General features: G+C 37.8%; 2 protein-coding genes across 3 annotated transcripts; both read left to right on the top strand.

Moving 5' to 3' along the window:
- Positions 1–602: 602 nt before the first annotated feature.
- Positions 603–12,443, top strand: LOC127934638 (caprin-1-like). Of its 2 annotated transcripts, none has more exons than XM_052532144.1 (18): positions 603–761; positions 1,325–1,492; positions 3,060–3,122; positions 3,206–3,292; positions 3,444–3,682; positions 4,227–4,309; positions 5,136–5,285; positions 5,374–5,423; positions 7,258–7,341; positions 9,431–9,595; positions 9,666–9,774; positions 9,876–9,937; positions 10,026–10,136; positions 10,281–10,412; positions 10,644–10,797; positions 11,381–11,560; positions 11,668–11,771; positions 11,917–12,443. In XM_052532144.1, the coding sequence occupies exons 2-18, from the start codon at positions 1,325–1,327 to the stop codon at positions 12,001–12,003; spliced, it is 2,028 nt and encodes a 675-aa protein (XP_052388104.1). In that variant the 5' UTR covers positions 603–761; the 3' UTR covers positions 12,004–12,443. The 2 variants fall into 2 exon arrangements, with proteins under 2 accessions (XP_052388104.1, XP_052388103.1); XM_052532143.1 differs by having other exon boundaries at positions 11,360–11,560.
- A 1,225-nt stretch (positions 12,444–13,668) lies between these two features.
- On the top strand, positions 13,669–23,699 carry LOC127934647 (RNA cytidine acetyltransferase). Its single transcript, XM_052532162.1, has 29 exons — positions 13,669–13,814; positions 13,978–14,108; positions 14,192–14,283; positions 14,413–14,584; positions 14,806–14,928; positions 15,017–15,078; positions 15,656–15,770; positions 15,849–15,956; positions 16,054–16,187; positions 16,305–16,398; positions 16,591–16,689; positions 16,901–17,037; positions 17,118–17,242; positions 17,349–17,499; positions 18,370–18,466; positions 18,837–18,953; positions 19,038–19,139; positions 19,448–19,522; positions 19,654–19,770; positions 20,608–20,741; positions 20,848–20,896; positions 20,992–21,088; positions 21,524–21,634; positions 21,721–21,893; positions 22,100–22,219; positions 22,423–22,521; positions 22,731–22,804; positions 23,115–23,195; positions 23,287–23,699. The coding sequence occupies exons 2-29, from the start codon at positions 13,995–13,997 to the stop codon at positions 23,390–23,392; spliced, it is 3,078 nt and encodes a 1,025-aa protein (XP_052388122.1). The 5' UTR covers positions 13,669–13,814; positions 13,978–13,994; the 3' UTR covers positions 23,393–23,699.
- The last annotated feature ends 937 nt before the right edge of the window (positions 23,700–24,636 follow it).

Here is a 24,636-nt window from a genome sequence, read left to right as displayed (position 1 = left end):
ATTCTTGTAATCATTTATTGCATGTACTTATTCATGTACATATTTTACTTTTCAGGAAATTTCGAGTTGACGGCATTGACTTCAATCTGTTTGGTGCCATCTGCTGGACCACAGTTTGATTTACATAAATAAATAAATAAATAAATAAATAAATAAAACTATATTAAATAATGGTGTAGCGACTTGTTTGGTCGTTTAAAAAAGCCGAAAACTAAAACGATAATAATAAGAAATTGAAGGGGGAAAAAAGGTTATCAACGAAATAAAATAAAACACAGTCCCACAATAAAATACTAAATCTCACATTTATTATACTCTATTTTCCTCTATCTCCATGTTTATATAAAGTCAGCCAGTTCACATGCATTCAGTGACAAATCTAAATGAGGAAGTCATTGTATGCCTGCTTTGCAACTGAATCAAATATTAGTATTTTCTGCCATCTTCGTGACTCTTTCTTTTGCGTTTCATAAGTTATCTTTGTTTTTAGTTGTATATTAATTGGACAAGAAGTAAACGTAATAATAACCTGCATATAAATGTCAGTAGGACACAGGCAAAATCCTGGTCGACTCTAAACGGGGGCCTTACTCATTAAAAACCTTTTCCTCGCCTTTCAGTCTCTCTCAGTTGTCGGTGAGGCCGGCGGGGCGCATCCCATAATACACTGGAATAGAAAATAAAAGCAACACAATCAACGCTTCAGCTTATTTACCTCCAGACGATTACATTTCTCCCTTGTGGATATATTACGTATAAAAGTGAGTAAATACATGGATCCAAATCACAGACGTGAACGTTATACAGTAGATCCTGTGATGATTCGGACAGTTTCAGTTTAAAATGCAGAAAAAGGGTTGCTATGACAGTGTTTTGGTAGTTTGCAGTCTACTTCTAGCAGTGGTGATATATGTTTATAATTTTGAGTTATTAAAACGTATATATCTGTGTATCGTACTTCATTGTCATGTTCAGCTGAAAATGTGCTAACGTTACTATCAGACAAAATATCTTCTGTATAATTTCGTTGTATAATGGAGTTATACGATTACTTAATTACTTGAACATGTATGAATAACATCTAGCACTTGGTATCATAACTGAATATTTGGTCGATCTGATTGAAAGAGTAAATAACTATTAAACCTGATCAAAAATGAAAGCATCATCGGTCAGCACTTCCATCATGTTCCGCCCCAAATGATGATCACCTTACTGCCATTCAGCCAGATGCTTTCAGCATTTTAGTGTTTTATTCCTTCATTTTATTTTATTTTATTTGTTTATATTCTGCTATTAAAACTTCTCCTTTATCTTTGATCAGATGCCTTCGGCAACAAATGACACCAGGACTGTGAAGTCTGCCAGCCCAGACTTGGGATCAGTGAACCAAATCACAGCCAGCACCCAGCTGACTGGAACTCAATCAGAGGCCATGAAGCAAGTGCTGGTGGTCCTTGAAAAGAAAGTGCGCAATATGGAGAAGAGAAAGGTACTGGTTTCTCTTTATAACCTGTCAACTTCTGCATAATATTAGCACAGAAATGTATTGATAAACTACGTGTATGTTGTCCCACATCCTCAGAGTTCACTCCACTAAAATCACTCGTGCCTTCTGTACTCAACAAATTCTGATCGATCAGAGTTGTCATGCATTTCTTATAAATATTTAAGTTAAACATACATCATCCTTGGATTTCAATGGTGTGATCTGTTGATAAATGGGTTTAATGTGTCAGATTTTAATGTCAAAAACGTACCATGAAGTTAGATCGACCATATAGGGAAACCTTCTCTAACGCAGTTAACCAGACCCATTAAACGTTTAAGAAGCCATTGCTCTGTTTTTATGCATTTGAGTCATGCTGTATAAACCAACATCTTTTACATAAAGGTAAATCTCTTAAATTCATACAATTGTGCATAGTTTTAGCATATGCTAGCCGGTCAACTTGATGTTATTTTATTTCTCTTGACCAATGTATTTAACGTTACATAATTACTTATTTACCTATTTGTTTCTGCATGCACATGGAGATAAAGCTATTATGGTATCCTAAAACAGGTTCAGCATGATAAAATGGGGAAACTGTGGGTGCAAAAAATGCATTAAAATGAGTTGTTTTGGATGGATGCTCTCAGGCTTGTGTTGATGTGGGTTTGTCGAGGTAAATGGGTCAGAGGCAGCGGTGTCCTCGAGACACGCAGTAAGCGCCTTTTGGATTCTGCAAGTTTTTGAGCTTCACAGGAAACACTTTTAACTTGGTGACCGTGCAGCACATTGCTTTTATATTTGTTTATTTATTTGTTTACTGATCGTGTGTGAAAAGGAAGGGAAGGGGGTCTGTCATCGACTCAGCCTTCATGTTTTTCAAAGTAAAAATATTGTGGAACATGAAAGTGGATCTTGAGCACAATCATAGTCAGACAGACAGACATGATTTTTGATTTCCATAAAGTGATCAGTGACTGTCCTTTTCTATTAAGAGATTTATTTAATGAAAAGTTATGGCATCATATCTTGTATGCCCGGTCTGATTCTGACATTATGCATTTGTGGAAAGTGAACTTGCCATCTCTCACCCACTCTGTGAAATGGAATAATCTCCACATAACTCGGCCACATGCTGGAGCTTTCCGCACCAGAGTCCTTACTCTTAATCCACTCTGAATGGGAAATTGGTTTCATAATTAAAATTATGTACAATATTCTTAAACGTTTTTTGTATAGTTCTGCAAAAGATGCATAAAACGGATCAAAAGTGACCTTGAAAGACGTGGATAATGTAAAAAAAATATATATATCAAATAAATGCTGCTATTTTAAACTTTCTAGGAACCCTGAAGATTTTATAACCATTTTCTAAAAAAAAAAAAAAAAAAAAATGTCCTGATGTATGCTTTATCTCTGTCATATGTTGTTGCGATGACCAATTCAGCTGGATTTTGAGATGGGGAAATGTATACATAACCCTTTGAGATTACTTTCTCCATTTTATTATAAAGCTTGTTTATTTCTCAAACCCATTTCTATTTCTTTGTCACCTCTCTTCTTGCAGAGCAAGCTTGATGACTATCAGGCCAGGAACCGCAAAGGGGAACGTCTCAACCAGGATCAGCTGGTGGGTAAACACTCCATATTTTTGTCACGAGTTAATTGTTTTTCAGATTCCTGAAATCTTTCCTTTTTCTAAAATCAATTTAGGAAGCCCTGTCTAAGTACCAGGAAGTAATCCATAACCTTGAGTTTGCGCGGGAGCTGCATAAGAGCTTCTTGGCATTGGGTCAAGAAGTGAGTACATGAAAATTGAATTTGCTCTTTTCCATAGCCTGAGGACCTACAGTTTGTTTTTTGTGAATGTGTATAGATCTACTGCCGAAATTCACTGGAAGGTTTATACGAATCAGTGAAAATGTCTCCCACAATCTGTTGCTTTGGATAGATCCAGAAGTGTGTTAAGAAAGTGGCACGTCGTGAGCAACTCCAGCGTGAAGAGGTGGAACAGAAAAGACTGAAACGAGTTCTGGAGTTGCAGTTCCTTCTTGACCGGCTTGGGGATGAAAGCGTGCGGCAAGAGCTACTGCAAGGAGCCGGCGGACCGTCGCTGCTTACTGAGAGTGACCTTACTTCCCTGGATGAGTTTTACAAGCTTGTGGGGCCTGAACGTGACCAAAACATCAGGTGAAGAAGACTGGCAGTCCTGTCCACACTACTTCACTCAGTTTAGAAATTGCTTGCAAATGAAAACCATGCTGTAAACAGAATAATTGGTGTATTTCCTACTGGAACATGAGTTGTCATTGAATTGACTTTAGGATCTCTCGCAGGGTAAATTTCAGACCGCTTGAGGTCACCACATTGGCAGAGCATGTTAAATTTGACAGCATCTTTGTAACTGTACTTTTATTTACTGCTGATTTGCCACTGTGCATCCAGGAAGATTTTAAAGAAGCTTAAAGGGTTACTTCACTCACTCTAATGTTGTTAAACACGAAGAACTTTAGTTTATCTTTGAAACGCAACGATATTTCTGTTCCTCCGTTGAAAGTCAATTTAACCCTATTTTTGATCCTTCATAAAGTTCATATACATTATAAAAGAAATCCATAAGAATAGAGTACATTTTTAAATCTAGTTAATTTAAATTTCATTTAACAAATTTCAAATTTAGTTTGCTTCTCTTTTGGATTGTATATTTACAATGGAATGTTTTTATCTTACACAGGTTAACTGACCAGTATCAAGAAGCATCACAGCACTTATGGGAACTTTTGGAGGGGAAGGACAAGCCTGTGGCAGGAACAACATGTAGGTCAAATTGACTTTTTTAACTTCTTTTTAGGGTTTGGATAGGTCATAACATCTATTTATAAGTTTAAAATGGGAAAAAAAAAGCAAGGCATAGATATGGGCAAAGGTGACATGTACTGCAGCATTCAGCCATGATGAATGTGCTGACTCAGCAGTGGGTGGAGGGCATGATGCATGTCCCCCTGTCTTCTGTATCAGAGTGTGATCCTGCAGCAAACTCTCTAACGACACTGACTGTGAAAGATCACTTAATCAATGAGGGAAATCCATAGGTCATGCTAGTGACATGTTAATGGGCACAGTTAAAAGGCACATTAAAATTCTCACAGGATCGCTTTATTTGACCTAGTGTAAAAAAATAAATAATAATCTATCACTTACAGTAGCCCTGCTTTGGAAAGCTTCCAGCCTCTAGCACTTTTCTTCAGTGGTATTCCGTGGCAGGTCATGTGGCTCATGGCATATAAATACATCCATTTACTATGTGCCACCTGGGATTTTAGTATGCAGTGTAATGGTCCTCTATATTCGTTCAAGCTTTTCAGTATTTTTTTTTTTTTTTTTTTTGAAATAAGTTACTTTTTTATTCTGCGTGGACACATTCAATTGATCTCAACTGACAATAAAAAAACGCTTGTTACGTAAGATTTATATATTTAAAAAAATATGTTCTTCAGACAATCCGGAAACAATGTATCATGTTTCCAAAGAAAGAAAGAAAAAAGAATCAAGCCACCATTTTTAATTTAACTTGCTGCATTTTTTTTTATCAAATGAATGCCTTCCTAAACATTTGAACAGGAGTGTAAATGCTTGTTTTCAGATAAAGCACTGAATGAGATGTTGGAGCGGGTTTTGCAGAGCGGCTACTTTGATAGAGTGCAGTCTCATCAGAATGGAGTTTGCGCGGAGGAAGAGGAGCAGACGGCTGCAGTGGAAGTGTCTGAAGCAGAGGAGCACCCTCCAGACACGGGTAAAACACTCCTTTCATTTCACATTGCTCAATCGAGCTACTGTCATTCTGAAACTGTTGCAATGGCTGTTGTTATGTCTCCTAACAGAGGGTGAAATGACAGAGTATGCAGAACCCGTTGCAACTGAGGTGACAGAGGTGAGACAAGTTGGTTAAATGCACTTTGTAAAATGCAAGCTTAAAGGGGTCACATTTGAGTGACTTTTGACATGGAAGATTTGAGCCGCACAAATGACTGAACAGAATTTTGATATTCTTTACAATTGCTTTTGTCTGACAACTATTCAATCATTTGTTATCAGATGTTTATCGCACCAACTAAATTAAAATGTTTATTGCACCAAACATTCGTCTTTGTGTGAGCAGACCCTATTAGGGGTGCTCCGATCACGATCGGCCGATCGTTAATGCGCATGTCATCAGTAAAGCCGGTTCTCCAATCAGCGGTTAATTCCATCAGGTGCGTGATTTCCAGGCTTGGGAGGGTTACTTTAAAAATTTATTCCGTTACAGTTACTAATTACTTCATAAAAAAAGTATTCAGTAACGTAATCCAAGTACCACAATATGAAAGTAATGTAACTGATTACTTTTGGATTACTTCTGGATTACTTCAAGGTCAAATATTATTTTTTAAAAACAACATTTATTACTTAAGAATTTCACAGCCCTGAATTAATATATATGTAAAGGACTATACAGACATCTAGTGCATGGTATTGGTATTACAGAATATTTTTTTTATTTTGAAGAAAATATAATAAGAAAGAATTTTAGGGAAATGTTTCTTCAACAGGAAAATAGAGAATACAAATTCATTTTTTTTCCCCAAGGAAATATAATAAGAACACAATTCTTTGACAATGGAAAATGTTTCTTCAACAGGAAAATAGAGAATACAAATTCATTTTTTTTTTTTCAATGAAAATATAATACGCACAATTTTTAGACAATGAAAAATGTTTCTTCAAAAGGAAAATAAATAATACAATTTTTTTTTTTTATCTCTTTGCAAATATAAAACTAATTTTTAAAAGTGCAAATGCTTCTTTAGGTTGGATGTCGAATCCTTCGATGAAGAAAGTGTTTTCGTTGCCGGAAGGCACAGTTTGCACTGCACAACGTTGTTTGCATTTTCTTCTTTTTAAACAAAATAGCAGCGGAATTTCCATGAAATCAACGCGTTTTTGCCTGCTGGCAGCATATCGTTTAGCAGCAGTGATTCAATCTGCGTCTGAGGAGATTGCAGACCGCTGTTATTTGCACATGCACCAGCGGGTGGCACACGTGACTCGCGTGAGTCATTAATCAAGCTGCGCTTAATATAGTGTTATTATGCCAAAATACTGATTTATTTAGTTTTAAATGAAATTCAGGATGATTGTAATCCTGAAAGTATTCCCCCTTTTTTCAAAAAGTAACTATAATCTGATTACTACATTTTTTGACGTAACTGTAACGGATTACAGTTACTGGATTTTTGTATCCTGATTACGTAATGCCGTTACATGTATTCCGTTACTCCCCAACCCTGGTGATTTCACATAGAGCAGCTGTTACTACACAGAGCCGTTGTTAATAGAGAAGATGCGCAAATCCACTTCATTTTCAGCGTTTATTGGCGCATCTTCTCAGTTAACAACGGCTCTGTGTAGTAACAGCTGCTCGATGTGAAATCACGCACCTGATGGAATTAACCGCTGATTAGAGAACCGGCTTTACTGACGAGATGCGCATAAAGATTGGCCGATCGTGATCGGAGCACCCCTAGACCCTATGCATGTCCCAGGTAATGTGGCCTGCCACATACCTGCTGTGAAATAAGTTCATTTTACCAAATTATTACTTGGGGGATTATTACTTAGGATGGTTGTGAAAAGTAAAGTACAGCTGTTTTTGGTGCGAAACATTTCACATAAGTTGATTTCAGGGACATATAATTTTCTTAACCTTTTGTCATTTTTCTCTCCAGTTTGTAAATAGGCAGTTTGTTTTGGAGAGCACAAGCAGCACTGGCGATAAGGAACAAAGCGAGGAATGGGGTGTGGAGACGGAGGTAAGCTGCTCTAGAAATTGTTTAAAATAGTTTTATTCCTCCAACAGAGAACTGAATTGCTCCATGGGTCCTTCCATGAATGGGAAGCTCAGTAGGCTCTAATATGTGTTTTTCATTCAATATTTGCTCATTCTAAGATGTATTTCTTGTATATGTATACATGTACAAACGTATGTACTTTTTTTTGTATTTTAGATTACTTTGTTACAGTTTATTACACATACATTCTGTAGTAGCTTATATTACATATTAACTTTTTTATTATTTAACTTATATAACACCAAAAAAGTTTTTTGTATACCCCATTATTTGTACTGTATATTTAATGTATTGAGCCTCTGTGAGAAGAATGAAACCTGTATTTGTGTTTTTTTTGTCACGTTGCATATAGTTATAATAACCATAATAACCTGTTTTTGCAGTCAGGACTTTGGAGATTCCAAAAAGCCACTAAATTACCACTTTGCCTCCCTTTTTGTTTAATAAAAGTATTTTTGAAAGGAAAATGCTGGATGAATTATTTTTTTTCGATATTTGCTAAATTTGCTTCCATCTAGTGGAATCAAATAAATCTCACAATAGGTAGTTAAGGCACCCAAGGACCCGAGTTATACACTTTCAGTAACAGGATTCAAAGAAAAGAACACGGGCACCTATTTTTGGTGTTTATTTTGAACACGTACACTAATATTTATTACATTTTACTTTTGGTTTCATTTTCTAGAAGAATGATCACCGATATTTTGCATTTATTTCACTCTATGTGGGTAAGGGCAGCTATCAGATTTAGATATGTCAATTTCAGGTGGAAATCCACACAAAAAAAAAAAAAACAGAGTTAAAGGGGTTAAAATCCGTTGCCCTCCTTTCATAATTTTATTTCTTTATTATTATTAATTGTGTTGGATTGAATGTATTCAATAGATCATACATTAACTACAATTATAACATAATTGAAAAATTATTGATAAGTCATAGGAACTCCATCATTTTGACTGGAAAATACAACAAAGTATAACGTTTACATCTAGCAAGTAAATTCTGCATGTATGTAAGGCTCACCAAAGTGACAACGAGTGGTGTGCCTTTACAGTAGAGTTTAGGGTATGTCAAACACGGGTACGCTCTGCATTCTTTGAGATGAACTGAGAAATATTACAGATCATTTGACAGAGAGAGAAACTATGAAGCGCTCAGTCAGAGAGTATTTGGCAAGTGAACATGTATCGGAGCTAAACTTATACTTGGCCTCACATACTGGCGAGTAAAATCTGAGAATTTATTAGCCATTGCCTAATATAAGACATCATTTAGTCACCCAGAGTTTTTTTTTATTATTTATTTCTTTGTGGCTGATACCAATATTAGGGAGTAAAAAAAAAAGTCTGCTATCAATTATATCGGCCGATATTCTTTGTGTATATTATAGTACAGTACCAGTCAAAAGTTTGGACACTTTCCCATTTGTGTGTCCGAACATTTGACTTGTACTATATATCGAATATGGTGTACAATGTATATACATAAACAATATATATATATACATAAGCACATGTTTGCAATGATCACTCGTATGTGGTGATCAAACACATATGATGTGACTGAGATATGTAATGAAGGCAGGGTATTTAACAAACTTTTATCCAAAGTGAGTCTGACATCAGTGCACTGAACAGTAGAGTTGAAGTTTATTAAACTTTGTTTCAATTCAGTTCCATTCAACTTTATTCAGTTAAAATTCGGTGTTCGGGGGGGTTCCTCGAGCTGAAGGGATTTCCCCAAATTTGGTGTGGATCCGCTGTACCATTACAGAGATATGGCTGTTCAAAGTTTCAATGGTTTTCCATAGCCTTGAGCTTTTAAAGTGTTTTATCCAGGTCGCCAGTTGCAAACAATGGCGTGCGCCTCACTCCACAAACTAAATAATTACTGCATTTTATGTTTTGTAAAAAAAATAAAAACATTAAGCATATTCGCTGATACGGACATATCGGCAACAGGCTCATATCGGCCGATAAAATATCGGTCGGGCTCTAGTGTCTACCACTGGTTTAGTGTGTAATCCTAAAACCTATTTGATCTGTTACAGATGGTTAACTCGATGCAGCCGGTTCAGACCAGCCCCACCCCTGGTGTCCCAGAGCTCCATCCTCTGACCACAGTAACTCCAGCACCCCCTTCAGACCCTGTGGTTAGGCAGCAGGTGGTTCAGGATCTCATGGCACAGATTCAGGGACCATACAACTTTATGCAGGTGTGTTTTTTTTATTTATTATTATTTGGCATATGTTTGTATGCATACTAAATGCTTTCTTCATTCCCAGGACTCAATGCTTGATTTTGATGGACAGTCTCTTGATCCGGCAATTGTATCGGCACAACCTATGAAACCAGTCCCTAGTATGGAAATGCCACCGATGGTGTATCAACCAGGTATGTTTATATTTCCACCACATGATCACTCTGTTAGCTTTATGGGTTAAGCAGTTCAAATCACCCTAACACTGCTGGGCTGTTGATTTCTCAACCTACAGCTCACCCTGAGTCTCGTCTTGCCCTGTCTCCTGCTGTTGGCGTTCAGCCTGAACACACACAAGTGAGTGTAGCCAAGTTCTTCTGGATGAAAATGAAATTTCTGAAACATTTGGAAAAGAAAGATGAGTGTGAATTTGCTTTATCTGCAGATCCCCATGGTTTCTCCGTCACCAGAAACCTTCTCCACACCACCTCCGATATACCAGTCTCCTCACGCAGCTGATCCACGACCTCAGACAGACTCCACCGATCCTATTCAGGTAAGTTGTCAAGCACCCAATCAGATGTCTCCAACTTATTTCTGTGAAGCTAGAATACAAACTTTCTAATGTAACCAAAAATGTACTGCACGAAATGTGCATCACATAATTTTCAGCAATCAAAAAATTGCTTGTCTTCTGTAGGCCTCCATGTCCCTGACAGAGCAGCCACCATCTACGGGGCTCACTCCATCTACGGGGATCCAGCCCGGATCCAAACCCTTGCACAGCAGTGGCATCAATGTCAACGCAGCCCCATTCCAGTCCATGCAAACGGTAAGGTGCCTGAATGAAATTACTAGCATTTAGGAACACTTAAAAAAAATCAGGAAGTCATCTGTGTTCATCTGAAGAAATAGTAATGTATCTGGGATGGCATGATGGTGTGTCCAGGAGGAGATTTCTCATATAGGAGTGAAGTATTCCTTTTACAACACACAAACTTTGTATTTTGGATATAATCTAATATTGAATGTTCACTTATACTCAATCTGTTCTTCCTTACAGGTGTTCAACCTTAATGCGCCTGTCCCACCAGCTAATGGTACGGACTCAATGAAGCAGGCCAGCCAATACCAGAATACCTACAGCCAGGGTTTTAATAACCAGACGCAGCACCCTGTGGAGGACACAGACATGCCGCCAGAGCAGCTCCAATCCGGTGAGGAAAATTTTCAGAATCCCTCTGATCATATTTTAATACTCACAATATAATCATGTGTACCGTATTTTCCGGACTATAAGTCGCACTTTTTTTCATAATTTGGCTGGTCCTGCGACTTATAGTCAGGTGCGACTTATTTATCAAAATTAATTTGACGTGAACCAAGAGAAACATTACCGTCTCCTGCCGCGAGAGGGCGCTCTATGCTGCTCAGTGCTCCTGTAGTCTACACTGAAAACATAGAGCGCCCTCTCGCGGCTGAAGGACTGGAGACGGTAATGTTTTCTCTTGGTTCTTGGTTCTAAATAAATGCGACTTATAGTCCAGTGCGACTTAGGTTTTTTTCCTCATCATTACATATTTTTGGACTGATGCGACTTATACTCAGGTGCGACTTATAGTCCGAAAAATATGGTATATAGTCAGAACCTCTCAATGTGGGGCTCATGGGAGCAAGCAGACATGCAGCTAATAAAAACGTGTGATTTCCTATGGCCTGCATTATGCTATTTGTTTAATTAATGTTTAATTCATCTGTTTTATTCTGGTGTTAACCTAGTTGGCGCCTTCCATTCTCTAGACCAGACACTCCCTAACTCTGCTGGCCCTCAGCCCATGTCCCAGCCGTCAGGTGGCCACGGCAATGGGTTCAGCCACCAGACTCAGTCCTTCTACAACAGCAGAGGGATTTCTCGTGGAGGTCCTCGTAACGCACGTGGTATGATCAATGGCTACAGAGGAACATCCAGTAGTTTCAGAGGTACAGAACGACAATGTTTTTCGAGCAGTTGTAGATAGAGATTTTCATTAGATGATCAGTTAAAGCCATTAATGGATGAATCATTCAAGTATTTGCATTTATTTCAGGAGGATATGACGGTTATCGCCCAGCCTTCTCCAACTCTGCAAACTCTGGATACGGACAAACCCAATACAGTACGCCGCGGGACTATTCCAACAACTATCAGCGGGTAAGTTCAACTTTTGATGCTAGAGTGGGAATAGTGAGCTTCTCTATCGTTTGAGCATTGGTTTCAGCACATCCTCAAAATACTGTTGAGACATTGACATTTGTCAGTTGTCTTCTCTTTAATCTTTTTATTTGTCTCTCCACAGGATGGTTACCAACAGAATTATAAACGTGGTGCTGGCCAAGGGGCTCGAGGGGTCTCTCGAGGAAATGCTCCAGCCATGCGGTCTTAAGCCTTGTGGACTGAGTTTACATCTGGACCACAGTGAACATTCAGATACTGACGTGCATTTGTTCGGGCTTTTTCACCCCCCTTCTCCCACCTTCCAGGAATTGATTGGACAACGTCGACCCGGTTATGTTAAAATGGAGAAAATGGTTCAATGATTCAGAAAGCAAGCTGAAAAAAATTTCAAGATTTTAAAACTACCGTTTCTAACAGATACCTATGAACTTGAAAGACTTAATTTATTTTTTTGAAGGAAATAAAACTCATCTGCCACAGCTGGTCCAAGATTGGGAGTTCTCTTTCTGCCCCACTGTTCTTGTTCACACTAATTCGTATTTGGTTCTAAAATGTTTCTTTTTGGTACATTTAAGATGCTTCCAGACTCAGTTTATAAAGTGATATTGCTTCAGGAGTTTCAATAAAGATGTGTTGCGTTAAATGCTTTAGGGATGTTTGAGGTTTTTATTTATTTTATTTTTTTCGTGATTACAATATCAAGCCCAGACATCTATGGTTTTATTGGATGTCAATATATTTGGCATCCTTACAATGCCTATCAATGTAAAAGACGTTAGAACCACTGCCATTTTGGTTGCATTCTTTAGAAGACACAAACCCGCACAATATGCTAATCAGGTCAGTTCTTTATTTATTCTTTATCTTTGTTGCATTTACATAGTTCTACATTGGAAGTAGTCTTAAACAAATAACAAACACCGGATTCTCTGCTCTATTATTGGTGCTTCCTTTTATTTACTGCTTCTATATGAGTCATATCACTGCTAATGTAAAGTAGGGACCGTTTGTGACCACTGGTGATTTAAAGGATAAAAGTCAGACTGTAAAGACTAAAAAGTAAAAGAATAAGACTTCTAGGAAACATGAATTTTAATTAATCTTGCACAACCACATTTTGAATAACAGTTACAATCAAAAGTACATCACAAACTGAATGAAGCACAACACACTGAGGACAACCTGCACAAATCTATAGAAAAATACAGAAACCGTAAATTTAAAAGTTTGAGTTTGTTTCATAGAGCAGGGGTTCCCAAAGTAGGGGTCGAGACCCCCCAGGGGGTGTGAAACCACAAGGAGAGTTCGATGGCTTCCAGAAATACATTTTTGAAAATATTTTAACCATAAATAAAATGTTGAATTAAAAAGAAAACTCTGTGGAATTTTTTATTCCAGAATGTTGCCCACTTAACGAATTAGGCAAGATTAATGTTGAAATGTAAATAATGACTAAGTTTTAATAATGTTGTTATTAGACTGTTGTGTTCTTTTCTGTTGTCATATGCTTTAAGTGCATGTTTGTAAAGCTTAGTTTAACCACCTCAGAGGAAAGTGGGGGTCCCGAGCTACTGGCACTGTTATTTGGGGGGGGTCGTGGGTTGAAAAGTTTGTGAATCCCTGACGTAGAAGGCCAATGTAACGAAATTACGGTTCTACAGAAAGACTACAACTCCCACAATGATACAAGTCTATCGCCTTGACGAATCTGAAAACATATATATATATATATATATATATATATATATATATATATATATATATAAATAAACACGCAGTTTTAGTCTTATGTGTGCAAAATTAATTTTGGTTTGGTTATTCGGTCATTCTAAACAGGCGTTATCATTGACTTCTATAAGTCTGTTTTGGGGTCCGTCATGCCGGGGTCCTTCGCCGATGGTTTCCCACGTGAATGTTGGAGCATGATAGTCTGCTGTAAACGAGGCGAAGTTTTATTGCCCTAAAAATTGTTTATAAGAATTGAACAGCGTATTTTGTTTTATCGTTGGAATATTTGAGGTATGTCTTGCGATATGAATAAACATGTTAATAATACGCCTAGGTTTGTCTGAACGCTATGTAAAATGTGTTTAAAGTATGTTACCACGCACTACAGTGTTAACTTAATTTCACTTAATACATTTTATATGTAAAGCTGATTTTGTCATGTTCGTGGTGACAGGGTGCATTTGGGAAGCAATGGCAACTTTTCGGAAGAAGGTGGACAATCGCATTCGAGTCCAGATAGAAAACGGCGTCGCACAGCACCATCGATCAATGTTCGTGATAGTTGGTGATCGTGGCAGAGATCAGGTAAAGCATAATTGGGTTTAAAAATATTTTAATACTGTAACGACGTTGGCTTAACCTCACGCATATGTGCAATTTGCATCCAGGTTGTCGTTCTGCACCACATGCTGTCTAAAGCAACAGTCAGAGCCCGGCCATCAGTGTTATGGTGTTACAAAAAAGAGCTTAGCTTCAGCAGGTATGACTATTTTATTGTAGGTCCACCATCAATATTAATTGTTCACAAACTACTTTTCTTTCAGATTGTGAATTGCATGTAAAATTGTAGGAACCTTCATAGAAATTAATCTGTTTTTTTTTTTTATAGTAATCGAAAGAAGAGGATGCGACAGCTGCAGAAGAAGATCAAAACAGGCACACTGAACCTAAACAAGGATGATCCTTTTGAGCTCTTCGTTGCTGCTACCAACATCCGATACTGCTACTACAACGAAACACACAAGATCCTGGGAAACACCTATGGCATGTGTGTTCTGCAGGTAATAACAATGACGAGCTTCTCAGACATCTGTAAAGCCTTACTTCTAAAATCCATGTATTCATAAAAGTCTGTAAAGATTTCTTAGCTAAAAAGACACATGTAACACAACCTGAAGGGGGTGGTTTTAGAATTTAGAAAAATACTTGTAAAAATGTGTGTGTAGTACAATGGGGTTTGCAGCAGTTTAGGGTGAAGTTCTTGTCTCTTTTTCTATTACAGGACTTTGAAGCTCTCACTCCCAACCTCTTGGCTCGGACCATTGAGACTGTGGAGGGTGGAGGCATTGTTGTCATTCTTCTGAGGTCTATGAACTCACTGAAGCAGCTGTACACAATGACAATGGTGAATGGCCTCTGAAGTGGTTGTATACCAATATCAAGATGGCAATTTTTGCTTGAATATAATTATTAAAATTCATGTTTTCTTTCAGGATGTTCATTCTCGATACAGGACAGAGGCTCACCAGGATGTTGTTGGAAGGTTCAACGAAAGGTCAGTCTTTTGGCATTTAATTACGAAACCCCTGATTATAATATTTATATATCTGTTATCTATTTATTTGTGATTGTGTTTTAAAATGATTACTTTTTTTAATGCTCAGGGTTTGCGGTGGTTTTTGTATGTGTGTGACTGCACAGTTTGGCCAAATATTTTGTGATTTAAGATGTCAAAATAATAATAATTCATATTAATGAATTATTATTTATGAATAAATTCATTTTATAATTTTATTTTGATGATCATTATAAATAAATAAACATTAATCAAAAATAGTACTATTGTAATACTATTTCACAGTCCAAAAAGTATTTAAGAAAAAGTCTTAATTTCTGTTATATCCCAAACTATTATTTTCATGGACAGCCACAGGGAGCCTTTAAAGCTTCTTTGTTAATGACATGTTGCGTTCTCAAATGCAAGTTACAAGTGACCCAAACTCCGAACAGATACAAATGATCCACATGATTTAGATTTTATTTACTTCCTTCAGCCCTAATCTGAGGTGCACATACTGGCCTGTAAGAAAAAAGAAATGCATGCAATAATGATCTAATCTTATTTCCCCCAGATTCATCCTGTCTCTCTCCTCCTGTAAGACATGTGTTGTGATTGATGACCAACTCAACATCCTGCCAGTCTCCACTCACATTACTAACATCAAACCCGTCCCTCCAAAGACGCAGGTAACTCTTGTTCTTTAGACAGTGCCTCATTTGATTATTAGCTCATATGAAGTCCATAATCTTTGTATTTGCCAACAGGATGATGGACTGTCTCCAAGGGAACAAGAGCTAAAGGACCTAAAGGAGTCTTTACAGGACACACAGCCAGTTGGTGTTCTAGTGGACAGCTGTAAAACTATGGACCAGGTATAATTAAAATAACTCGATGTTAATATCTCGATGTTGAGTTGTTTCATGTGGAACCAACTTAATATTTTATTTTGCCTGTGTTTATTGTCTTTAGGCCAAAGCAGTGCTTAAGTTCATCGAGGCTATTTCAGAGAAGACCTTGCGGAGCACTGTAGCTCTTACTGCTGCCCGTGGTCGAGGCAAATCTGCTGCACTGGGATTGGCTGTAGCTGGAGCTGTTGCATTTGGGTATGTACAGTAGTAGGGTATTATGAATAAGATTTTTTGTCTTGTTGCATTTGCCTCCTGACTGCAATTTATGCTAATAAATAACTTCTTGTGTTTGTGTTGTACTTCTCTTCTCAGCTATTCAAATATTTTTGTCACATCACCCAGCCCAGACAATCTGCACACGCTGTTTGAGTTCGTATTTAAGGGTTTTGATGCTCTCCAGTATCAGGTAATCATCACTGAAGATAAGGGTAGATATGATGTGTTACTTTAAATAAAACATGGAGTTGAACCCAGTGTTATTTTTGTATGAATTATATACTATTGCATCTTTTATTATAATGTTGAATTCCTCTTCCCGTGCATACTTTTAAGGAACCTTCTTTCAACTAGATTTTTTTGTTGTTGTTGTAAATTCTAGGAACATCTGGACTATGAAATAATCCAGTCTTTGAACCCAGAGTTTAACAAAGCCGTGATTCGTGTTAACATCTTCAAGGAACATCGCCAGACCATTCAGGTATACTGACCTCCATCTCTGGATTTATTTTCCATCATTTTCATTTTTTTCTTCCAAATGTTTGTTGATTCGTGGAATCTCAGATATTTTCGTGCTTGGAGCTGGTTTATTCCACTTTAGTACATATACAATATGTGGGAGTGCAGAAACCACAGGTTCATGTGGTGCATTTTGCATCATTGATAACTTGCTGATGTGTTTTGATCTGCAGTACATTCACCCTGCTGATGCGGTGAAGTTAGGCCAGGCTGAGCTGCTAGTCATCGACGAGGCTGCTGCGATCCCGCTGCCTTTAGTGAAGAAACTGCTGGGACCTTACCTTGTGTTTATGGCATCTACGATCAATGGGTCTGTATTTGAAGAACTTGTTAGATCTTTTTGCAGTGTTTTTATAATAATAGTGCAGTAATCCTAATGGTAACGTGCAGGTATGAGGGCACTGGTCGCTCTCTGTCTCTTAAGCTGATTCAGCAGTTAAGGCAGCAGAGTGCAGACAGTCAGCTGAACCTCTCGGCTGAGAACAGAAACACCAGCACAGTCAAACTGGCAGCAGGTAAAATATAATACTTGCCGCAAGAGAACCAGATTTAGTAATATGAAAAAAAGATTTTTTTTTCTCACTGCTGATATGTGTAAACCACACCTTACCTGCTCTGCAGCACGAACTCTTCATGAGGTGACCCTGCACGAGTCTATCCGCTACGGCCAGGGGGACGCTGTGGAGAAATGGCTGAATGATCTGCTTTGCTTGGATTGCCTGAGTGTACCACGCATCATCTCAGGCTGCCCTTTACCCCAGACATGTGATCTGTATCCTCTAAAAGTCAAACGATACCTCTATATTCAGCATTGCTTTTTTATGATCATTCTAACATCACACTGATTCAGCGTAATTAATTTTTTGCCACCTAAAAAAAAAAATTCATGCTTTGGTAAATCATTTGCAGAATTTCAACATTTTATTTCTTGATGATTTATCAGAATTATCACTTTATCGTAATTATGACTTACCAAGGCATGGTGTCAGAAATGTGTTTTCATATTCTAGCTCAGGGGTGTCCAAACTCAGTCCTGGAGGGCTGGCGTCCCGCAGAATTTAGCATTAACTTGCCTCAACACACCAGCCTGGAAGTTTCTAGCATGCCTAATAAGACCTTGATTAAGCCCCTTTCCCACTACATGAAGGACCCAGCAAATTGCCGGAACATTGCCGGGTCGCCTTCTATGTGAAAGCAACCATGTCCCGGGACTGATTCCAGCATTGAACCCGGGTCGGGGACCTAGTAACATTGCTGGGTTCAATCCCGGAACGAGCGCTGTGTGAACAAATGCCAGATCTAATGTCGTGTCGTAGTGATGACGCACGTTATCGCACAACTCGTTTACCGGCTGTTTTGAAGGAAGATCAACGTTTGCGACAAAAAAAAAAGAAATTGCAAACTGTAATGAAGCAGAGACCAAATCTAGCGACCCATTGCTGGAACACTTTACCCGTGTATTTGTCGGAATCGCAGTGTGAAGGTTGCTTCAGATGTGTTTAATTGGGGTTGGAACTAAACTCTGCAGAACAGGATTGGACACCCCGGTTATATAAACCCATGCCTAATATCTCAAAATAACACAAAACACTGTCACTCATCTACCTTCTTGACATAAGATTTCTTTAATCCTTTATTCCAGTTATTATGTGAATCGAGACACATTGTTTTGTTATCACAAAGCTTCTGAGACTTTCCTCCAGCGTCTTATGGCTCTTTATGTAGCATCGCATTACAAGGTAAATAAATATCTTGAGTATTAGATTAATGGTTCTCATCCTCTTTTGTGTAGCAGAATATTTAAAACATCCCCCATAAAAAGTCTTCATTTTGATAAAACTCAGGTTTTTTTTTTGTTGTTGACTTTTTAATATTAACTGGGAGAACTGACTCCAAATATTATTTATTAGTATTTCAGTTTACATTTAGATTTTTTGTGTTTAAGCATTTTTATTTAGATTGTCTCAAAATATTAATATTGTATTCAAATATGTTTAGTCATCTTGTGACCCCCTTTAAAGGGGGCCTGGAGCCCTGTTTGAGAAGCACTGCGTTAGAGGGTTTCGTTATGTCACAAACAATAAACGCCAAACTCCTCTCCCTCCTCAGAATTCACCTAATGACCTTCAGATGCTCTCGGATGCTCCTGCTCACCATCTCTTTTGCCTGCTGCCCCCTGTCCCACCCACACAGAACTCACTCCCAGAGGTCTTAGCAGTCGTCCAGGTGTGCCCAAAGCTACCGCTGAATCTGATTCGAAGTGATTGTAATGAAACAACGGCATAGTGAAGCCTGTGTTTTCTCTTCCAGGTGTGTCTGGAAGGAGAGATCTCCCGCCAATCCGTCCTCAACAGCTTGTCCAGAGGGAAGAAAGCTTCGGGTGACCTCATTCCGTGGACCATTTCGGAACAGGTAAAAATCCATATTTAAATTGAAACTACACTACAGGTTAAACTACAGTTTGGAGTCAGTGTTTATTTATTTTTTTAAAGAAATAATTTTCTTCACCAAGTATGCATTAATTTGATTTAAACTGACAGTATACACAATTATAATTTTCCTAAAGATTTACATTTCTAATAAATACTGTTATTTTGAACTTTGTTCATCATAGAATCCTTTTGAACAGTAGTGTATATGGATAATTTATGCCATACTATTACATAAATGTTTAAAAGAGTGAAGCTGAAATGATTCTGATGCTCTTGTTTTGCATTTAGTTTCAAGACCCTGAGTTTGGAAGCCTCTCTGGGGGCCGGATTGTCCGTATTGCGGTGAATCCTGATTATCAGGGGGTAAATGACTGATGCTATTCCTCCGATTATATACAACCTCAGTCATGATCAGTGAAAAGCTTTTGAGCATTATTGCCTTGTTTGACCAGTTGTATCATTGCCCATGTGTGATTTATTGTGCCTCTCTTTAGATGGGTTACGGCAGCCGTACGTTGCAAGTGCTACAGCAGTATTATGAGGGTCAGTTTCCTCTTCTGGATGAGCAAGAACAGACAACGACCAGCAAAATCACATCTGTGAGCAGTGAGGTAATGGTCTGTTAGTGTCATCACTCAAAAATGTTCATGAAAGTCTGTGTGCCATTTTTCATATATTAAAATGCTTTAGTATTTCTGTAGGTAGTATATTCTATTACTTATGTAGGTAAACAAAGCTTTGTTGAATTGTTATATTAGTTGATAGAAGTAAAAAAAAAAAAGAGAGAGAAAAGTATAGAAAACATTGTTTGTACTGTATTTTACTTCTTACACTAAACATTTGAACACTACTGGTGTCAGCAAGTTATTTTATTTTTGTTTGAAAGAAGTCTCTTATGTCCACATAAGACAGAAATACAGCAGTTTCACAATATTACGGTTTTATTGCATTTTAATGTATTGAAATTTATGTAATTTAAAATGTATTTCTGTGATGGCAAAGCTGATCACAGGAATAAATGACTGAAGCCATAACAACAGTTTTTGGAGTCACATAATACTTAGAAATCATTCTAATATGTTGATTTGGTGCTCAAAAAAACGACCATGTTGAAAACAGTTGTGCTACTTTTTGTACAAACTGTTGTAAGTAACTTTTGAATTGTGTACCATCGCTGAGTGATGGTTTCTGTTTGTTATAACTTGATTAAAATCGATACACTACCATTAGTTATACCTTTTTGTAGAAAACCAGAACAAAGTGAACCCTCTGTGGCAGCAATGTGCACACGGAGTTTAAAGAAAAATCCTTCATGCATTTTAGTGGTTCTAAAAGGCACCTGATAAAGTAGCATAATTTCTGCACCAAAAGTATTAATAAATAATGGACATTTAAGTATGTATTCTGAACATTAGTATTTTGCTCGTGTCTTTTTCATTCCTGTACAGGCTGTCAGTCTCCTGGAGGAGGTGGTGTCTCCCAGGAAAGACCTCCCACCGCTGCTGTTGAAGCTGAATGAGAGGACCGCTGAGAGGCTGGACTACCTCGGGGTCTCTTACGGTCTCACTCCTCAACTACTCAAGTGAGTTGCTTCATGCAAGCAGGTTTTACAGTGATATTTATACTGCAGTACTGCCACAAAACATGTTGCTGACTCCTAAATATCTCTTGCTTGCTTTCCCGTGCAGATTCTGGAAAAAGGCTGGATTTGTTCCTGCTTATTTAAGACAGACTCCGGTAAGCATGCAGCATTTTTTTTTTTTTTTTTTTTTAAGCATTGTCAAATTTTGTAACTTTGTAATAAGCATGTATTCTTGTATTGTGACCTGGAGAATGACCTGACGGGAGAGCACTCCTGCATTATGCTGAAGGAGCTCAATGCTGAGGAGTCTACAGACCAGAACCAGTGGCTCTCAGCTTTTTGGAAGGGTAAATACACCCAATCTCTCGTAATATAGTATGAATGCTGCAACTGACCAATCAGAATCAAGTATTTCAGAGAGCCGTGTGATGATAAATATATAGATAAGATTTATACCGTATTTTTCGGACTATAAGTCGCACCTGAGTATAAGTCGCATCAGTCCAAAAATACGTAATGATGAGGAAAAAAACATAAGTCACACTGGACTATAAGTCGCATTTATTTAGAACCAAGAACCAAGAGAAAATTAATTTGACATGAACGAGAGACGTGAACCAAGAGAAAACATTACAGACTCCAAGGACTGGAGCACCTGACTATAAGTCGCAGGACCAGCCAAATTATGAAAAAAAGTGCGACTTATAGTCTGGAAAATATGGTAATGCTCACTCAGCCATCTCTTTCTGATTTCAAAGACTAACTTTTCTTGTGTTGGACAGATTTCCGGCGGAGGTTCCTCTCCCTGCTATCCTTCCAGTTTAACAAATTTAGCCCGACCCTGGCCCTCAACATACTGCAGAACAAGAACGCTAAGGACGACAGCCCAGCAGGTACAGGCCCACATCTGCTTCCTCAACGTAAATATTGTATGCGTGTTGGTTTTAAGATGACTTTACATATGTCTGTGTCTCTTCAGCACTTACCAGTGCAGAGTTAGTGGCCACATTCACTCCATACGACCTGAAGCGCTTGGAGATGTACTCAAGAAACATGGTGGACTATCACCTCATCATGGACATGATCCCTGTTATCGCACGCATGTTTTTCCTCAAACAATTGGGAGACATCACACTTTCTGTTGCCCAGTGTGTAAGTTCACTATGTGTGTTTGTCCAAGTATTTAGCCACAAAAAACCTGCAAATGTTTTTCACCCACATTTGGCAGATGTTGATTTCATACCGTGTGTGTGTGTGTAAAATTATACATTTTTAATTTGTTTTGAGTTCTAGCTTTGAGACTGAATTTGCATCTGGTGTGTGTTCAGGCATGTATGTAAAACATAATTCTTTTTCAGGCTTTGTTGTTGGGAATTGGGCTTCAACACAAGACTATAGATGAGCTGGAGAAGGAGATTGAGCTGCCTGGTTCTCAGCTTATGGGCTTGTTCAACCGTGTCATCCGTAAAGTGGTGCAGGTGAGACCAAGCCCTCTGTCTTTGTATCTCAGACACACACTGATTAAAGCAAAGTACAAGGATTAGTTCTGAACCACCTCATCAGACCACTTCCACTTGAAGGAGTGAGAAGGACACTTCTTGGATCTACTCCTCTACCTCTTCTAGTCTGTGTTGTTGTTGTTTCAGTGTGTGGTTATTTTTTGTTTTAATCTCTTCTGCAGTTCTTCAACACTCTTCAGGAAAAAGCAGTTGAAGCAGAGATGGTGGCTACCAAAGAAATAAGCATGGAACCAACTGTGCAGACACTTAATGAAGATCTGGTACGAGTGCCTGCGATGCTGATTTGAGGCTCAAACATGTCTAATTTATTATCAATGTTAAAAACGGTGCTGCTATTTTGTGGAAACTTTTTTTTTTTTTTATATTACTCCTTAGGATCCCTTGAACAAAGTTCAAAAGAACAGGATTTATTTGAAGCAGCACATTTTTGTGACAAGGTATTATATTAAAACTATGTTTTGTTCCTTAGAATGAGGCAGCCAAAGAGTTCCAAGACAAACACAAAAATGACATGGAGAAGATTAAAGACATGAATCTTTCAGAGTGAGTATTCCCAAAGAAAATAATCCAAACTGCATTCATTTAAAGGGTTAGTTCACCCTAAAAATGACCTCATAATTTACTCACTCACAAGCCATAAGACTTTCTTCTTCGATTCATCCAATCGGAGTTATATTAAAACATATTTATAATGGCAGTGAGAGGGTGTTTCTTTTAAATAGTTCATTAAATCGCATCCATCGATAATAAAAAGTGTACCACGCGGCTCTGGGGGTGTGAATCAAGGCCGTTTACTGTTGGCTGCACAGTGCAGTGTTGACCACTCTTATCCATTCTGAATTTTTTTATTAAGGTATATGATTCGAGGAGATGACGAGGAATGGGACCAAGTGTTGAAGAAAGCAGGACATACAGCTATCGTTAGCATAAAAAGGTAAATGGAGTTCTAAGCAGCTTGGGAAGGTGATGTTTTGTCTGGAATCATGAACTGCTATGAACCACGATCTTTCTGTTTTACCCCTCAGTGACAAGAAAAGAAAACTGGAAGCCACGATCCAGAAAGAACAATGGCAAGGCAAGAAGATTAAGAAAAATAAGGACAAAAAGGGCAAATTTGGAAAGAAACCATAAAGAAATTAACTTTAAAATGAAATTTTGAAATGTCTTTGTCTTGTTTCTATGATCAGTAGATTTATTTAACTGTCCAAATGGAAATATCATTATCAGTAAGAATTTTAAAGACCAAATGGTTTAAAAAAAAATTGGCAAGACTCCATGTATTTTCAGTGAACAAACAAAATTAAGTTGTACATTGTTGTTTTTCTTTCTTTTAACCACATTTCAGAGATTGATATTCCCATGGTGTAGACCTCTTGTTTTTTCTGTGAAAGCTCATTACAGAAGCCATCTGTAAAATAAATTATAATCTTACGGTGCATTACTTGTGTACAAAATATACTTATTCACATTTGACTCTTTGCTAAGCTTAGTAAAAAAAAAATGATTGAGAGATTGGTTCACTACAGTGGAGAAGCTACTTTCAACTGAGGCCCACCCAGTGAGAAGCTGGTAATTTTCCAGATGAATCTTATTCATCTAAATATGATAATTATAAATGTATAGTTTCACTATAATTTAAAATATGTGCTTTAAAATATATTTAACGTGATTTTTCAAGGTCAATTACAGTCAGTTTATTAACTTTCCCAACTCCAGAGTATATTACCGGAGTGGAGCGGTGTGATTTCTACTGCAGGGAGGAGCGGATTTTTTAAAAGTTAAAGCATCGTGGTTTTTACTCGCTCCACCACGTTAAACATTTAACTATAGCTTGATACAGATGGATCTCTAAAATCAAAAGGTTATCATGATGGCAACAGCCAAGCGGGAAGTTACAGGCTAGTTCTCGAGAAGTTTGTCTGTTCCTTTTACTGAGTATTTCAGGGTTAAAGCATGATTTAAAGTGTTACAAGCACATTCACACGCAATAGCTTTCGCAATAATGCATTCAAACAAATGTAATAGTGCTACATCTGTATCTGATTTATTGATCTGTAGATTAAATAACGGAGAAAAATGTACTATTTTCATCACAAACCAAACTTGCACCGCAGAAAAGTAGCAATACCTTTTAATGCTGATAACGTTTTGTGGTAGTAAAAACATTTTGCACACAAATAGCCTAAGCCACTTTGAAACTCCTGTTATTATTATTTTATTTGCATATAGGCTACGTTATGAACATGAACATTTAAAACATACTGAAATAATATAGCCATGGAGCGAAAACAGAGCGCACTCCGGAGCGTACACTTGTTAAAATAATGGTTTCTCTTAGCTCCACCCACAATTATGTAAACGACTGGAGGACGCAT

This window comes from Carassius gibelio, chromosome A18, assembly GCF_023724105.1.
Source record: "Carassius gibelio isolate Cgi1373 ecotype wild population from Czech Republic chromosome A18, carGib1.2-hapl.c, whole genome shotgun sequence".
NCBI lineage: Eukaryota > Metazoa > Chordata > Actinopteri > Cypriniformes > Cyprinidae > Carassius > Carassius gibelio.
The sequence above is the reverse complement of the archived record's forward strand: the minus strand, read 5'-3'. Positions and strand labels throughout refer to the sequence as shown.

Bases quoted from the DNA above. Each gene is read 5' to 3' on its own strand.
- LOC127934638 (XM_052532143.1), top strand. From the start codon at position 1,325: ATGCCTTCGGCAACAAATGACACCAGGACTGTGAAGTCTGCCAGCCCA. The intron at 3,683-4,226 runs GTGAAGAAGACT...TATCTTACACAG, and splicing joins GAACGTGACCAAAACATCAG to GTTAACTGACCAGTATCAAG. The intron at 9,596-9,665 runs GTGTGTTTTTTT...CTTCATTCCCAG, and splicing joins GACCATACAACTTTATGCAG to GACTCAATGCTTGATTTTGA.
- LOC127934647 (XM_052532162.1), top strand. From the start codon at position 13,995: ATGGCAACTTTTCGGAAGAAGGTGGACAATCGCATTCGAGTCCAGATA. The intron at 16,188-16,304 runs GTATGTACAGTA...TTCTCTTCTCAG, and splicing joins GCTGGAGCTGTTGCATTTGG to CTATTCAAATATTTTTGTCA. The intron at 22,220-22,422 runs GTGAGACCAAGC...TCTCTTCTGCAG, and splicing joins TCATCCGTAAAGTGGTGCAG to TTCTTCAACACTCTTCAGGA.